The sequence below is a fragment of the Grammomys surdaster genome, unplaced genomic scaffold, assembly GCF_004785775.1.
Source record: "Grammomys surdaster isolate TR1022 unplaced genomic scaffold, NIH_TR_1.0 188, whole genome shotgun sequence".
NCBI lineage: Eukaryota > Metazoa > Chordata > Mammalia > Rodentia > Muridae > Grammomys > Grammomys surdaster.
This window is the reverse complement of record NW_021604633.1, coordinates 1,608,447-1,621,648: the sequence shown is the minus strand read 5'-3', so window position 1 is coordinate 1,621,648 and position 13,202 is coordinate 1,608,447. Positions and strand designations below refer to the sequence as shown.

The 13,202-nt window shown below is 43.1% G+C and overlaps 1 protein-coding gene across 1 annotated transcript; it reads left to right on the top strand.

Annotated features, from left to right (window-relative positions):
• Window positions 1-986: 986 nt before the first annotated feature.
• On the top strand, window positions 987-12,330 carry Rsad2 (radical S-adenosyl methionine domain containing 2). Its single transcript, XM_028768849.1, has 6 exons — window positions 987-1,342; window positions 3,151-3,312; window positions 6,587-6,816; window positions 8,609-8,758; window positions 10,149-10,181; window positions 11,774-12,330. Exons 1-6 carry the CDS (start codon window positions 994-996, stop codon window positions 11,936-11,938), a joined length of 1,089 nt encoding a protein of 362 aa, XP_028624682.1. The 5' UTR covers window positions 987-993; the 3' UTR covers window positions 11,939-12,330.
• Window positions 12,331-13,202: the final 872 nt, after the last annotated feature.

Below are 13,202 nucleotides of genomic sequence, written 5' to 3'. Positions count from 1 at the left end.
CCCCGGCACTGGAAGAACTAAAACCAACACAAAGAAAACAACTTTAGGCACCCAGAGCTCCCAGGGAAAGATGTCAGAGGGAAGACAGTGACATCAAAAGAGGAGAAGTCCAGAGACTGAGCAAAGCAAGTTAGATGTGTTACCCTGAGGGATCTCATTAACGAAATACAGGAGCTTGCCTGGAGGAAAGACACCAGCCATGTGCTGTGTAATGTGACTGTCAGGACTGTATTATTGTACCATACTTGCAAAACTTTAAAAGAAAGAGTTTGAGGAATATTTACATTGTATGCCCTTTAATAATGTAAAAAGAGAAAGAACCAATTACTAAGGAATCAAGGTTTAAAATACAAAATTTACTTTGACAAATTTCTCTGGCATTTTTGCTGGGAATATACCAGTCTTGAGTCTCTTTGAGAGTGGTGCCAGGCACTCTCAAGGTCAGCATACAACTAATTTGCTATGTACAAAGTTACAAAACTCCAGGGTTTTGGTGAGTTTGTTTTGTTGCGTTGTTTGTTTATTTGTTGTGGGGGTGGGTGGGTGGGGTAGGAGAGCAGAATATTTAAAAATTGTTGAGTATGCATAGATAGTCATTATAAGACTATCATAAGTCATTATGCATATTTTTTGTTTGTTTGTTAAAATAACAGCCTTCAAGGATACAGCTATGTGTCTGTCTATAAGAAACCTGTTTGAGAAACTGGTGGCTGCTGGAATCTTTGCAGCGTCATCAGGACAGATGTTTACATGGGTTATAGAGGCAGCCGGGAGCCAGAGAAAGGCAGTGGGTTGGCCTCCATCCTGAGGCTCAGTCTTGGCTCTGGTTCAACTTTCATTTTCAGAAAACAGAAACTCTGCTCAACTGAGACTTACTCAAGGGAGGTGTTTCCCTCCTCCTTGTGACACAATGATCGAATGCTCAGGGGGTGTGGCTGGCTGGTCCGCGGTTTATAAACCCTTACAGGCAGCAGCAGGTATGTGCCTATCACCATGGGGATGCTGGTGCCCACTGCTGTAGCTGTTCCGCTGCTGATCCTGTTCCAGCAGCAGCTGTGTTCCCTCTGGAGTGGCCTGGCCATCCTGTTCTGCTGGCTGAGGATAGCATTGGGGTGGCTAGATCCTGGAAAGGGACAGCCACAGGTTCAGGTTGAGCCCGAGGAGACCCAGAAAACCCAGGAAGACGGGAACAGTCCACAGTCTACAACCCCCGTTAGCGTCAACTACCACTTCACTCGTCAGTGCAACTACAAATGTGGCTTCTGCTTCCACACAGCCAAGACATCCTTCGTGCTGCCCCTAGAGGAGGCCAAGCGAGGATTGCTTCTGCTCAAACAGGCTGGTAAGTTCCTGGGCCAGTCAGAAGCCAGGATGTTCCAGGACAGTTGCTCATAGGACGGATGTGAGAAGGGCTCCATGAAAACTTGACATAGCAAGGAACAGGCAGTTTTGTGTGAATGAGCAAGGAGCAATGGGACAAGAAGGATCTCCAGTCTGGGAGGTGGCCTGGTCAGGACCGTGGAACTCACTCCTGTTGACAGAGGTGTGTGGTTAGTGACCCCTGTTCATCCTAGTGTTTGGAACAGAATTTTCCCAGAGAAATCTGATTTCCAGGAACACTAAGTATGAAAGGGGGGCTCCAGGGAGACCCAAGTCCTCTATGTGAACAGCCTGTCAGAAGTTTCACCCTGCTCCATCTGTGTTCATTGCTGGAACCTTCTCTCCCTTTAAAAAAACAATCTGTGTGTACATATGGAGTGTGTGTGTGTGTGTGTGTGTGTGTGTGTTTGTATATGCATGTGTATGTGTCTTAGTCTGGTCACCTGCTGGACACAGCAAGCCTGCTAACATCATAGGACATTTCAGATGTTAGTTCAGTCTTAGCCTTGTCAAACCTTGTTTGAGACAGGGTTTCTCTTTGGTTTGCTGCTGATGTGCAACGTTGCTTAACATTTAAGCCTTGCAGATTCTCCTGTCTTTCCTCCTATCTGGAAGGAGGAAGGACGGCACTACAAACTCTCACTACCATGTTCAGGTTTACTTGGGTGTTGGGGATCCAGACACAAGTACTCAGAGTTGTACAGCAAGTGTATTGCATACTGAGCCTCCTCTCCAGCCTCATGTGAGCCTTAAAATATTTTTTTGACAGGCATGTCATGAGATTTTTCTCCCAAGACTTGCTGTCCCACTCCACTAGTCAGTCTCAAGTGTAAATTCAGCAGTGAAATTCAAATGCAGCAGCTTCTCCTCCAAACCTCCCCTTCCTCCTTCCCTCCCTTCTGCCCTACTCTTTCTAGAGTACCTGCTCACCTAGAGACTCTTTCTGATTACCCTTTAACTGAAGCACAGCAGATGTGTCTGGGCAGCAAGCATGCTAGCTGCACTTCCAGATGACTCACTCTACCAAGAATTCTCCCTGGAGCACAGCTGGGAAAAGAGAAAAATCATTGGCCAGTGCTCCAGGTACACTCTGGCCTACAGCCACCACACTGACACCATGGAGACTGCCAACTGGATTTCTGATGCTCACGTCAGACTCACCTGGTTCTGTGCTGTGATAATGAAATCATACAGTACATAGCACCACTCTGTAGGATCTGTCTCACTCAGCTCAAATCCATACTGGCTCATTACCACAGTAAAGACCATAGTTTTGTTATCTCACTGGACCTACATCAAGGTCTAGTCTTTTATCACCAGGAATTTAGTAGCCACAGTCTTTGCTTTCTTAACTGAAAGCATGGTGTCTGGTTAAAATGCAGCTTTTGGATTCACCTGCCAATGAACTCGTCGAAGCCTTTGCTATTTGACAGAAGCAGATTCTGACCCCTGACATCAGAGCTGTTATGAGCTCATAGCACACACACACACACACACACACACACAGAGAGAGAGAGAGAGAGAGAGAGAGAGAGATGTATGTATGTATGTACGTGCATACATGCATTTGTTGATGTTACCAGAGGCATAGGATCCCCTGGAGGGAACTGTGAGCTGTTCAAGGTGGTTGCTGGGAACAATCTAGGCTATCTCTCCAGCCCCATAAACCAATAATAAATAGTGCTTGAAAATATAATATATATTGTATATATATATATAATTATATAGGTGTTTAGAAAGTGCAAAAATACAGATTTTTTCCCCTCACAGGTATGGAGAAGATCAACTTTTCAGGAGGAGAACCCTTCCTACAGGATAGGGGTGAATACTTGGGCAAGCTTGTGAGATTCTGCAAGGAGGAGCTGGCCCTGCCCTCTGTGAGCATTGTGAGCAATGGCAGCCTGATCCGGGAGCGATGGTTCAAGGACTATGGTAAGTTTTCTTGGATGACAACTTGGTCACTGCAACTTGTACTGTTGACCTCTATGTTTCTTTCCACTAAGCTCCAGGCCTGTGCATCTGGGAAACTAGGAAGGAAGAAAATATAGTCTGTTCCTGTTTATTCTAGTACCTCCTATGTATGTATAATCTGTGTGCGGAGCTAGCTTATTTTGTTTCTGTTTGGGTGCTAAATAAACAGGTATTGGAAAGCAGATAGCAGAGCATGTCAGCACACAGATCTTTGCTACGCCTTCTAATACAGCCTGCACAGATAACTAATGTCTAAGCTTAGCTATTACTAAAAAAAAAAAAAAAATCAGCGCACTCTATAGCCTTAAAAATGTCTGTGTTAGAGACAGGGCAGGGTAGTAAATGCCTCTGATCCAAGAACTCAGGAGGCAGAGACAAATGAATCTCTGAGTTCAATGCCAGCCTGATTTTTATATCTATATCTAGTAAGACACCCCCTCCCCCTTAAAACTCTGTTAGGACTAAGCTGATTGTAAATCTAACCACATAAGAAGCTCACAGTACATGGTCTGCCTGAATTAAGGGGCTCTTAAGATTATTTGAGAATCCCAATGTTCGTCCAAAGTTGTCCATGTTCATAGTTTTTTTTGGAGCAATCCATGACACGGTGCCGCTGTTAAAACACTGTGCAGTAGTTATGACTACTTTCAGTATGGCAGACGTTTATAATCTCCCCTCAGGGTCTCTTTCTCTGCCCTTGCTTCATGACCCTTTGGAGCTCTGATGTCATTCAAAGAGAAGTCTGTCACTTTGGATTGAAGACACTGACCAGATAAGCTCACAGGATGCATTTGCAGGGCTGCCTGCAGACATGGGTGGTGCTTGTGGTTGAGATTGTCTATCAAGTTTGTGCGGGCAAGGAGGATATTTAGAAGCAGGGACAGTGGTTCAGGGAGGAAGCTGGAGTAGTACATTAAACCAGACATCTGTGAAGGGAGGCACTGGGTGGAGACCATGGGGAGGTGCAAAGGAGACAACAGAAGCAGCGTGAAGAGGGAGCAGTGGACTGTATTTTAGAGGATGTACCTGGACAGTACCCTTCTTCTAGGATCGGCTCAAAATATCTGTCCCTGTGGCAAGGAGTGTGAACAGGAGAATCACTGCAGTCCAGTGTCAGAGACCGGCTGCTCAGAAATGGTGATGTGACCCAGCATCATTGCCTAGAGAGGAACACATAGACTGCAAAGGCCAAATACAATGCTGTCTTCATAGTAGCCGGATGGCTGCCAATGACAAATGCCAATTGACTTTTATACTAGATGGAAGTGTGCCATATCCTCCAATTATCCAGGAGACATAAAACCATATTCTGTGTTTAATATGCCAACTAAAAATGTCTGCAAATAACTTGAAGTTGGATCTATGTGCATAAGGAAAAGCTGGTCAGAGCCTTACAAAAAAGCTGGTCAGGGCCTTACAAAAAAGCTGGTCAGAGCCTTAGAACTCCAAGTTAGGAGTTTGCCAAGACTCTTTTGGTGAACGCAAATGCACAGAAATATACAGCAGGACACAGATGTGAATCACTGTGTCCAGAAAGGACTTCTGCTCCTGAGCCAATCTCTAACTGACCCTGTACAAGTTCTCCTTTCTTCCTAGCAGTGAACCTCAGATAATGTTTGGGTTGCCTTCACACAGGAGACTTACTTGGGTCATGGATCAGAGAGGGGCATACAGTGCTGGTCACTTAGGCACATTTTGTTAAGTGCATAGCCAAGAGGACCCCAACAATATTGCCAAACACATTCCACTTGTGTTTAAAAAATCCTAACACACGACCCCATGGCTGGAGCTTACACTCATCATTCTGCAACAGCAGCAGCAGTATATTCAGAAAAGACACAGTACCCCCTGAAAGCCTCTAATCTTCTGGGAAAACACAGGGACTGAGCAAACAGATGGGCTCTGTCAAACCATTCCTCCCAAGTGTTGTACCAGGAGGAGGGGACATCGCAAAAACACAGCCGAAGGTAGGGAGAGAGGTGTCAGGATACAGCGATGGACTCACACATGCTCAGTGTGCTTTTATATATTAGTCAGCCAAGGCACTCCTGGAAGAAACTGGTTTTTATGTTTGGTTTTTGAACTTCAGTTTTCCCTTGGTTTTCTTAGAAACTATATGTACAGTTGTCTCGTCCTGGTTTGATATGCCTTTAGGAATTTACTTGAGGTCAATTTTTGAAACATGTTGAGTTGTTTTAAGTAATAACCTTATTCTGGCTCTGGTTTGTGCTTATGAAATATAGGCAAGAGGAATTAAGCCTTGAATAGGAGCTAAAATTAGTCTTTTCATGACTATAGAGAATATTGAATACAGAGAATAGTGTTTAAACGAAATGTTAGAACTCTTAGCTTCTATAATGCGAAAAGAATTTTTAAGATAAAATAGAGAAGTTTGGAAATTCTCAGTGACCTGGTGAGCTCAAGTTAGATCATCTGCAAGGACGATCTCAACCTGAGGATGCTGCTGTTCTCAGGCAGGGGAAGTCGGGGAGCAGGGCAGGAAGAGAGAGAGAGAGGTCACAGGAAACAGAGGCAAAACTGAAGCTGCAGAAACCAGTAAAGAGAGCCGAAAACCAAGACAATTTTCAGTATTTTCTGAGCTCTTCAAATGACTCCCTAGACCTCTTAATGAGTGACTGAGCAGGGTGAGGCCTGGTTGAACCCTGGTTCCCACACCCAGCTCCCCTTTATCTGGGTTTTCTCAGCCTCTAGATTAGTTGCACCTGACATAGCACAGAGTGTCTGTAAATATTTGCATAGTACATAAAATGTAGCAAGTAAGGTATGATAAAAGGCATGTCAAAAGGAAGCCCATGAGCCCTGGGAAAATACTAGATATTTATTACCTATGAAACAATTTTGTATGTGTAATGGGTAAAGCAAATTTGCAATTAATAGAAATAGGTTTCATAATTTGTATAATCTCAATGATGGAACAAGTGGAAAATCTGATTAAATATGCCATTGATTCTTCATGCATATGCATGTATGCAGAGTTTAAAACTGATCACATTAAGGAGCTCTGTGCTTTCAGTAGGCATGTATGTATTTTAATAATAGTATACATACCACCTGTAATTCACATCTCTGACTTTCATGTGTATGAGACAGGGAATCACAAAATTCATTGAAACACCGCTGGGAAGACAGTGGGCCTTACTGTAATGAGACATATATGAAATCAAGGACTCAGGAAGAATTTTTTTAAATTATTTTGATTATCATTTTCCTGCAGGAGACTATTTGGACATTCTTGCTATCTCCTGTGACAGCTTCGATGAGCAGGTTAATGTTCTGATTGGTCGTGGCCAAGGAAAAAAGAACCATGTGGAAAACCTTCAAAAGCTGAGGAGGTGGTGCAGGGATTACAAGGTGGCGTTTAAGATCAATTCCGTCATTAATCGCTTCAACGTGGACGAAGACATGAATGAACACATCAAGGCTCTGAGCCCTGTGCGCTGGAAGGTAAGTCCACCCTGAAACATGCTTGACTTTAATCCACAAAACACTCAAGAGAAGCTTGGTTCAGTGACACTGAAAACAACAAGAACACGGAGGATTCTGGGGTTTCTAGCCAGGACCTTGACTCTTCTCTCTGTTGGGCTTACAGCCTCACTATGCTTTGTCTCATATTCTGTTTGCAAAATCTTGAAATAATTTCCTTCAGGACTTGTCTGAGAGTAAAGGTCAAGGCCATGTTGAGTGATTGGAGATGTTCTGAAGATTAAGTTTAATAATACTAATATTAAAAAGTAATAATAATAACATTTTCCCACTCCTGGCTTGTGTATGGATAGGGCTAGATGTTCCTTTTAAATTTCAATGCTTGTAACTTTGCGTTGAATTACTTGGTGACAGAGGAGTCTATAAAGCACTGCCAGTCTTTATTTCAAAATGCATTCCTTATAACTGGCCCAGTTAGCAGCCACTGGAAGTCTCAGGCTCACAAAGATACAAGCCAGTCTTTCATAGCACCCACAATACATGGGGAGATCACTGCAAATTCAAATTTTCTACACCTACACATCAAAGAGGCTTGCTAAGAAGGCAGCTTCTTGAACGTCTCCCTACCACTATACCTAACAAGGACAGGCCTGGGCGGGAGAGTTGTCATAGGCATACATTCTTACCAAGCCACATGGTGACTCCTGTGTAGTTCCTTTGAATCTCTGCCTGGAGACAGAGTAGACACACCTAAGGATAAGATTTGGGAACTGAGTATTGGCAAGGACTATAACATGAAGTACTCATGTTCCATGACATTTGTGTGTGGAGAACATGGGAACATAGTGGCATACCATACTGAATTGCAAAACTTAGTAGAAGAAGCTGCGGTTGACTGTATTTTGAAAGCAAGGAAGAATTTCCTCATATGGACTAACCCAGGCAAGAGGGTCCCAGCTAGTTCAGTGTCATGCTCACCCATGGAAAGCTGACATTTCAAGTCACCTTTGACCATCTTTATATAGTGAGCCACACAGTGGGGATAAAGAGATGATATTGTTTTTCCTTTGATGAGACTGTAATGTAATTGGAAGTAGATTTAGGGGAAGCAAAACATGCTATATACTTTAGAGATTTTAAAATAGAGATATATTAAAATTGAAATGTCAGTAACACCTTCAGGCACAGGAAAAAAAAAAGGAAAACAACTAAAGAATGATGAATTGTAGAAGGAGCCAGACCTGACCAATGGAGAGGCAGTGACCTCTGGTAGAGGATCCCAGAGAACTATGGCTTGCATCATCCAGTCATCTGTCACACTGTTCATTTTTTCCCTCCCTCACCTCAGGGTTACTCTGACTCTTGATGCCTCTCACTCTTCTCCCTTCACCCTCTTATTCTTAAAATTCATCTATGCATTTTCCCTCCTTACTTTGGATTGTTTTTCTCTCATGGCCTTTCCCTATAATCTTCTACCTCCCGCTTGAGCTTCCCAATAAGTCATTTCAAGAATCCGGCTGTCAGTGGTAAGGGTCAGTTCCTGCTTAGAAACCTCTGATGTCTGTGGGCTCTATATTGATATAGGCAATGTCCCAAGGGAAAGCATTTTTACGTCATTAGCTCCATCGCTTGTGGCTCAGAGCCTTATATTGTTAGTCATCACAGACTTAGCAGTGACTAGCAGTTGTATTCTGAGCTCTCTAGTCCTAAGTTGGGTAGGATCTTGCTTGGGAAGGGTTTTCTGTTTGCTGCAGACTGGTAGTGAATGGTAGTGTAAGACTCTTGGCCTAACACATGCTTTATTCCCTTCCAGGTTTTCCAGTGCCTCCTAATCGAGGGTGAGAACTCAGGAGGAGATGCCCTGAGGGAAGCAGAAAGATTTCTTATCAGCAATGAAGAATTTGAAGCCTTCTTAGAGCGTCACAAAGAGGTGTCCTGTTTGGTGCCTGAATCTAACCAGAAGGTTAGACACAGCAAAAGCTGCCTCATTCACTACCACATACTTACACTTTCTGTCCTGAGAGCTTTACAGTTTGCCATCTTGTTATTCTAGACATTCTGGAAGGAGAATGAGAGTGGAATACAATCCTAGAATCAAAGAGATGGAGGTCCATCATGGACACCTTTCATTGGGGGGTGGGGTTTCTTCAATGACAGTAATTTCTTTTCTACCCAAAAGTGGTTCTGACTAGACTACCTCAGAGATGATGTGATTAAAAGTATAATCATACGTATAACTCAATATAAAAGTAACACACACAAACTCTACAAGTTTCAGGGAAGCATGTGAATAGTGTTCAAGCATTTAGAAAAGTTGTGACTGTTTCCTTGTCACTGTCAGTGTCATTATAAATGTCCCTTACATCCTCTCTAGTGATTATTTTAAAAGTTCAATAAAATGTAGAAGAAATGGTTTGCTAGTTCTCAAGATATATATATATATATTTGCCAAGGAGAAGGGTTGCATTACATTCTTTCACTATTTTACTTGTGGTCTGCATCTCTGCATCTGTTGGTTTGGGTGGTGGTGACTTCCACGGTGTGGGGCAGAGCAACGGGGACACAGACTGTGTGCCCTGCATATCCAGAAATAAACACTGGCCTAGAAATGTGTCTTACTTGGGATAATGACTGCTGGCAGTTCAGGATTTAATCCTCCAGCATAGCTGAAAACTGTCACCGCACATCTGTAAGCTAGCATTCAGGAAGTGATATCAGGAGGACCAAAACCTCAAGGATATCCTTGGCTATGTAGTGAGTTCAAAGTCAGCCTAGGCTACCTGATGCCCTGTCAAAAAGGAGGAGGAATAGAACAGGAGAAGGAGATGGAGAGGGGAGAAGAAAAAAATGAAGGAAGGAAACAGGAGGAAGAAAGAATTATTATTATTTGCTGCCTAGCCTTTATTAGGAAAAAAAATGTCAAAACCTCCCTACAGACAGCACAGCAGTGCCCAGGTCACAGCAATGTTGTGAACTTCAGAAACACGGTCCTCTGCAGAGAGTGTGACTTGAATATTGAAAACCTAGGAGGTTCTTTGAATGGTGGGGACTGAGAGATGACAACAGCTCTCTTGGAAATGGCTCGAGAGTAAAAGAAACCTGTGCTCAAAACAGGTCTCAGAGTAAAAGTCTTTTGGTCTGAGGCAGAAAATACAAAATGACTGAAAGAACTGCACCCTGCCAGTTCTCTACTGCTGGGGCCACTCTGCAGGCCTGCATTTAAATGGAGAATGTGGGAAGTAGAAAAATTCAAGGCACAGACACACCCCCATAGGAGGGACTGCAGTGAGACATACGAAATAAACAATGTGTGTTAGATGAAAACTAAAGTTTGACTCTTTTCTCCACTGCAGATGAAAGACTCCTACCTTATTCTGGATGAATATGTGAGTATTCCCCATGAGCTATAAAATCACTTTAAAGCTAGCAGTGCCGGAGATGTGCTGACCTGAGCTCCTTCAGAACATCTCTTATGCCCAGTGCTCCTCTGCTGGTTTACTGTCAGCATGGTACTGGCCCGGCTTCACATGCCACCTTCCCTCTTTGCACATCCTAGGCATTATCCTGGGCTGGAATGGCATTAGCCACCATGAGATGATATCCCAGGTAGCCATGCCTCTGCAGATGTCCTAAGGATGTCCCACTCAGTAGATCCCTCCAAAGTTGTGGGCTGTGTGGATTTGAGGGCTGCGCTATGACAGCAACACTGTCACCTCCACTCCACGATGTCTTGGATAACTCAAGGGGCTGCCCACACCTGCACTGCAGATGAACCTTGACAATGGGAGGAAGTCTTATTGTCCCCTTAAGACACCACCAATGTTATCTCCATGACCATTGCTTCCAAAGGGAAACCCGCCCTTCTTTTAAAAGGAATGAAATCATCCTTGCTTTCCTTTTCTTTGTTGTTGTTATTTAGAACTTTTGGATTTATAACTTCTGCTGATATTCCCCAGAGGACAGACAATTCATTCTAGGCTGTGTGTGGGATTTTTTTTTAATGAACTACAAAAAGAACAAAGGGCACAGTATTGACCTTGGCTTTTTGAGAAACATTTGTTACAACTCTTGTGTTTTGTTATTTTCAAATTAATCAATGATAAGTTACAGCAGCTGTACTTATTGTCAACATGAGTTTTATGCAGTGTAAGGGGGAAAGTTACCAGAGAAACATTCAGGTTATGGATCTAAAGAAAAAAAATGAGAGTTATTTTAGAATATAAACTGTCATGATTGACTGGAGATTTTGAACAATGCTCTTCAGCAAACCATATGATCTCTACGTAGAACAAACATGAATGAAAAAATTTATTTTCCAATTGGATGACATTACAATCCAGTGTGTGCCACCTGATGCCCTATAGAAGGTAGAGAAACACAAGTACAAAGACCTCGTTCCTGCCTACAACGCTGGGAAGGAAAGAGTCAGAGGGAGTCTAATGGATAAGATGTGTTGGGAGGACTTCTGTCCTTGACCCAGTTTTTGCCCACCTTGGTCGCCTCTTTCTTATCCCCTCTTCATTTAAGGAGAAGGCTGGGTGAGGATTCACATCACACAAAGCTGCGATGTTACTGAGGTCATTCACCAGAGATTCTTCACTTTACAGGGAAACAGACATTCTGCTCTGCTCTGTGCTCTCAGATACCTCAATGCACAGGTCTAAGAGATTCAGATGTCCACACTTAGAGAAAGTCTGTTCTTAATGTCCTCTCCACTCCAAGAAAGGGTCAAGTCCTCTGGTAGTAAGACTGTACTCTTCATGACACTTGGCCCTTACATATGTTGAAGCCACTCTCTGCATGGGTGCACAATGTGTGAGTTGGGAATGGAGTCTGAGGATTTTGGAGTCTATCTTATATCTCAGTACACATAGGCCATGTTTGGGATGGCAGAAATACTTTTTATAGGATATCCTCAGTTGAGTTTTATAGGATTAACCATATGGAAATATACTTATTTCTACTTTGCTTTTTTCAGATGCGCTTTCTGAACTGTACCGGTGGCCGGAAGGACCCTTCCCTGTCCATCCTGGATGTTGGCGTGGAAGAAGCGATAAAATTCAGTGGATTTGATGAGAAGATGTTTCTGAAGCGTGGTGGGAAGTATGTTTGGAGTAAGGCTGACCTGAAGCTGGACTGGTAAAGCTGAGACTGGAAGGAGACTCTGACCAGCTACAGGGAAGTTCACGTGCAGCTGTCCTTCACCACATCACACCTTCTGGCTGTCTACAGACTGTTGTTTTGTTTCTTTCAGTTTGACTGAACTAAGGAAGGAGTAAAACAATTTCGTGACCACTTATACACCAGATAATGGTTCTCCACAGGGATAGAGTTCAGTTCACAGGGGAACATGGTCCAGTGATCCCCAAGAACCAATATTTAACTTGTGTGTGAATTTTTATGTGGAGTTTTACTGTGAACCCCGTGTTTCCTTTTCCCTTTTTGTTCCCCTTGAGAAACTGGGTTATTTTCTGCCAACTATGCCAGTTTTGTCAACAGGAAACATCACAAAATACACCCTTCAATTACTGCTGACTATTGTAATGCTTTTTGACTTTGGAATCTTGGACTTTTTTACTCAGAAGTGTAGAATCAAGACATATCTCATAGAGTCATAAGTGAAAATCTTACTCCTTTGCAAGGGGCATATGGAAAGAGTTACTTCTGAGGATGAGTGATCCTGCTGCTTCAAGATGGCTGTTCTATCTTGCACCAATTCCTTCAAGGTTCTTGACCAAGTCAAGATACACGTTACCTTTCGTGGTATGGCCATGATGACGGCACTTCTGCAGCTGCAACTGCCCTGGCATCGAGGCTGCCTGAGTCTGTCATGCTAAAATGTTGTCCCACTTTTCTGAAAAGCTCCAAGGGCCGTGTGGCACATCCAGAAGAGTCGTGGAGGGATGGGAGTAATGTGGACTGAGGCTGGCTTGAGATAGATGTGCCTGCAGATCCTTAGCATATTTTTCAAGACACTCTGAAACAAGACCTAGTCTAGGTCAACATGAGAAAAAAATAGTTCCTTCTCTACACCAAAACCGCAAAAGACAGAATATGAACTAGTCAAAATCTTCTTCTGGTGGAAGCATTGCATGAGTTTATTAAACCTAGACAGCACTTCACTGCTCAGAAAATGATTTCCTATCAAAGAGTAAAACCATGGAAAATTGTGTTTTGTCCAAGAGATTGAACTCCTCTGCAATCCCACTGTGGCCACTAGAGGGCTTCATTAAGCATCTCAGAAATTTTGCTTCAGAGTCTATTTTTAGGACTTGGTGAATTTTGGTTCTGTTCTTTCATTGCTTTATTTGCTTTTGTTGTTGTTGTTGTTTTGGTGTTTATATTAATACTAAGAATTTTCTAAGGAACTGGAATTTTGGGTATTTTCTCACAAAAGATGTTAGGTC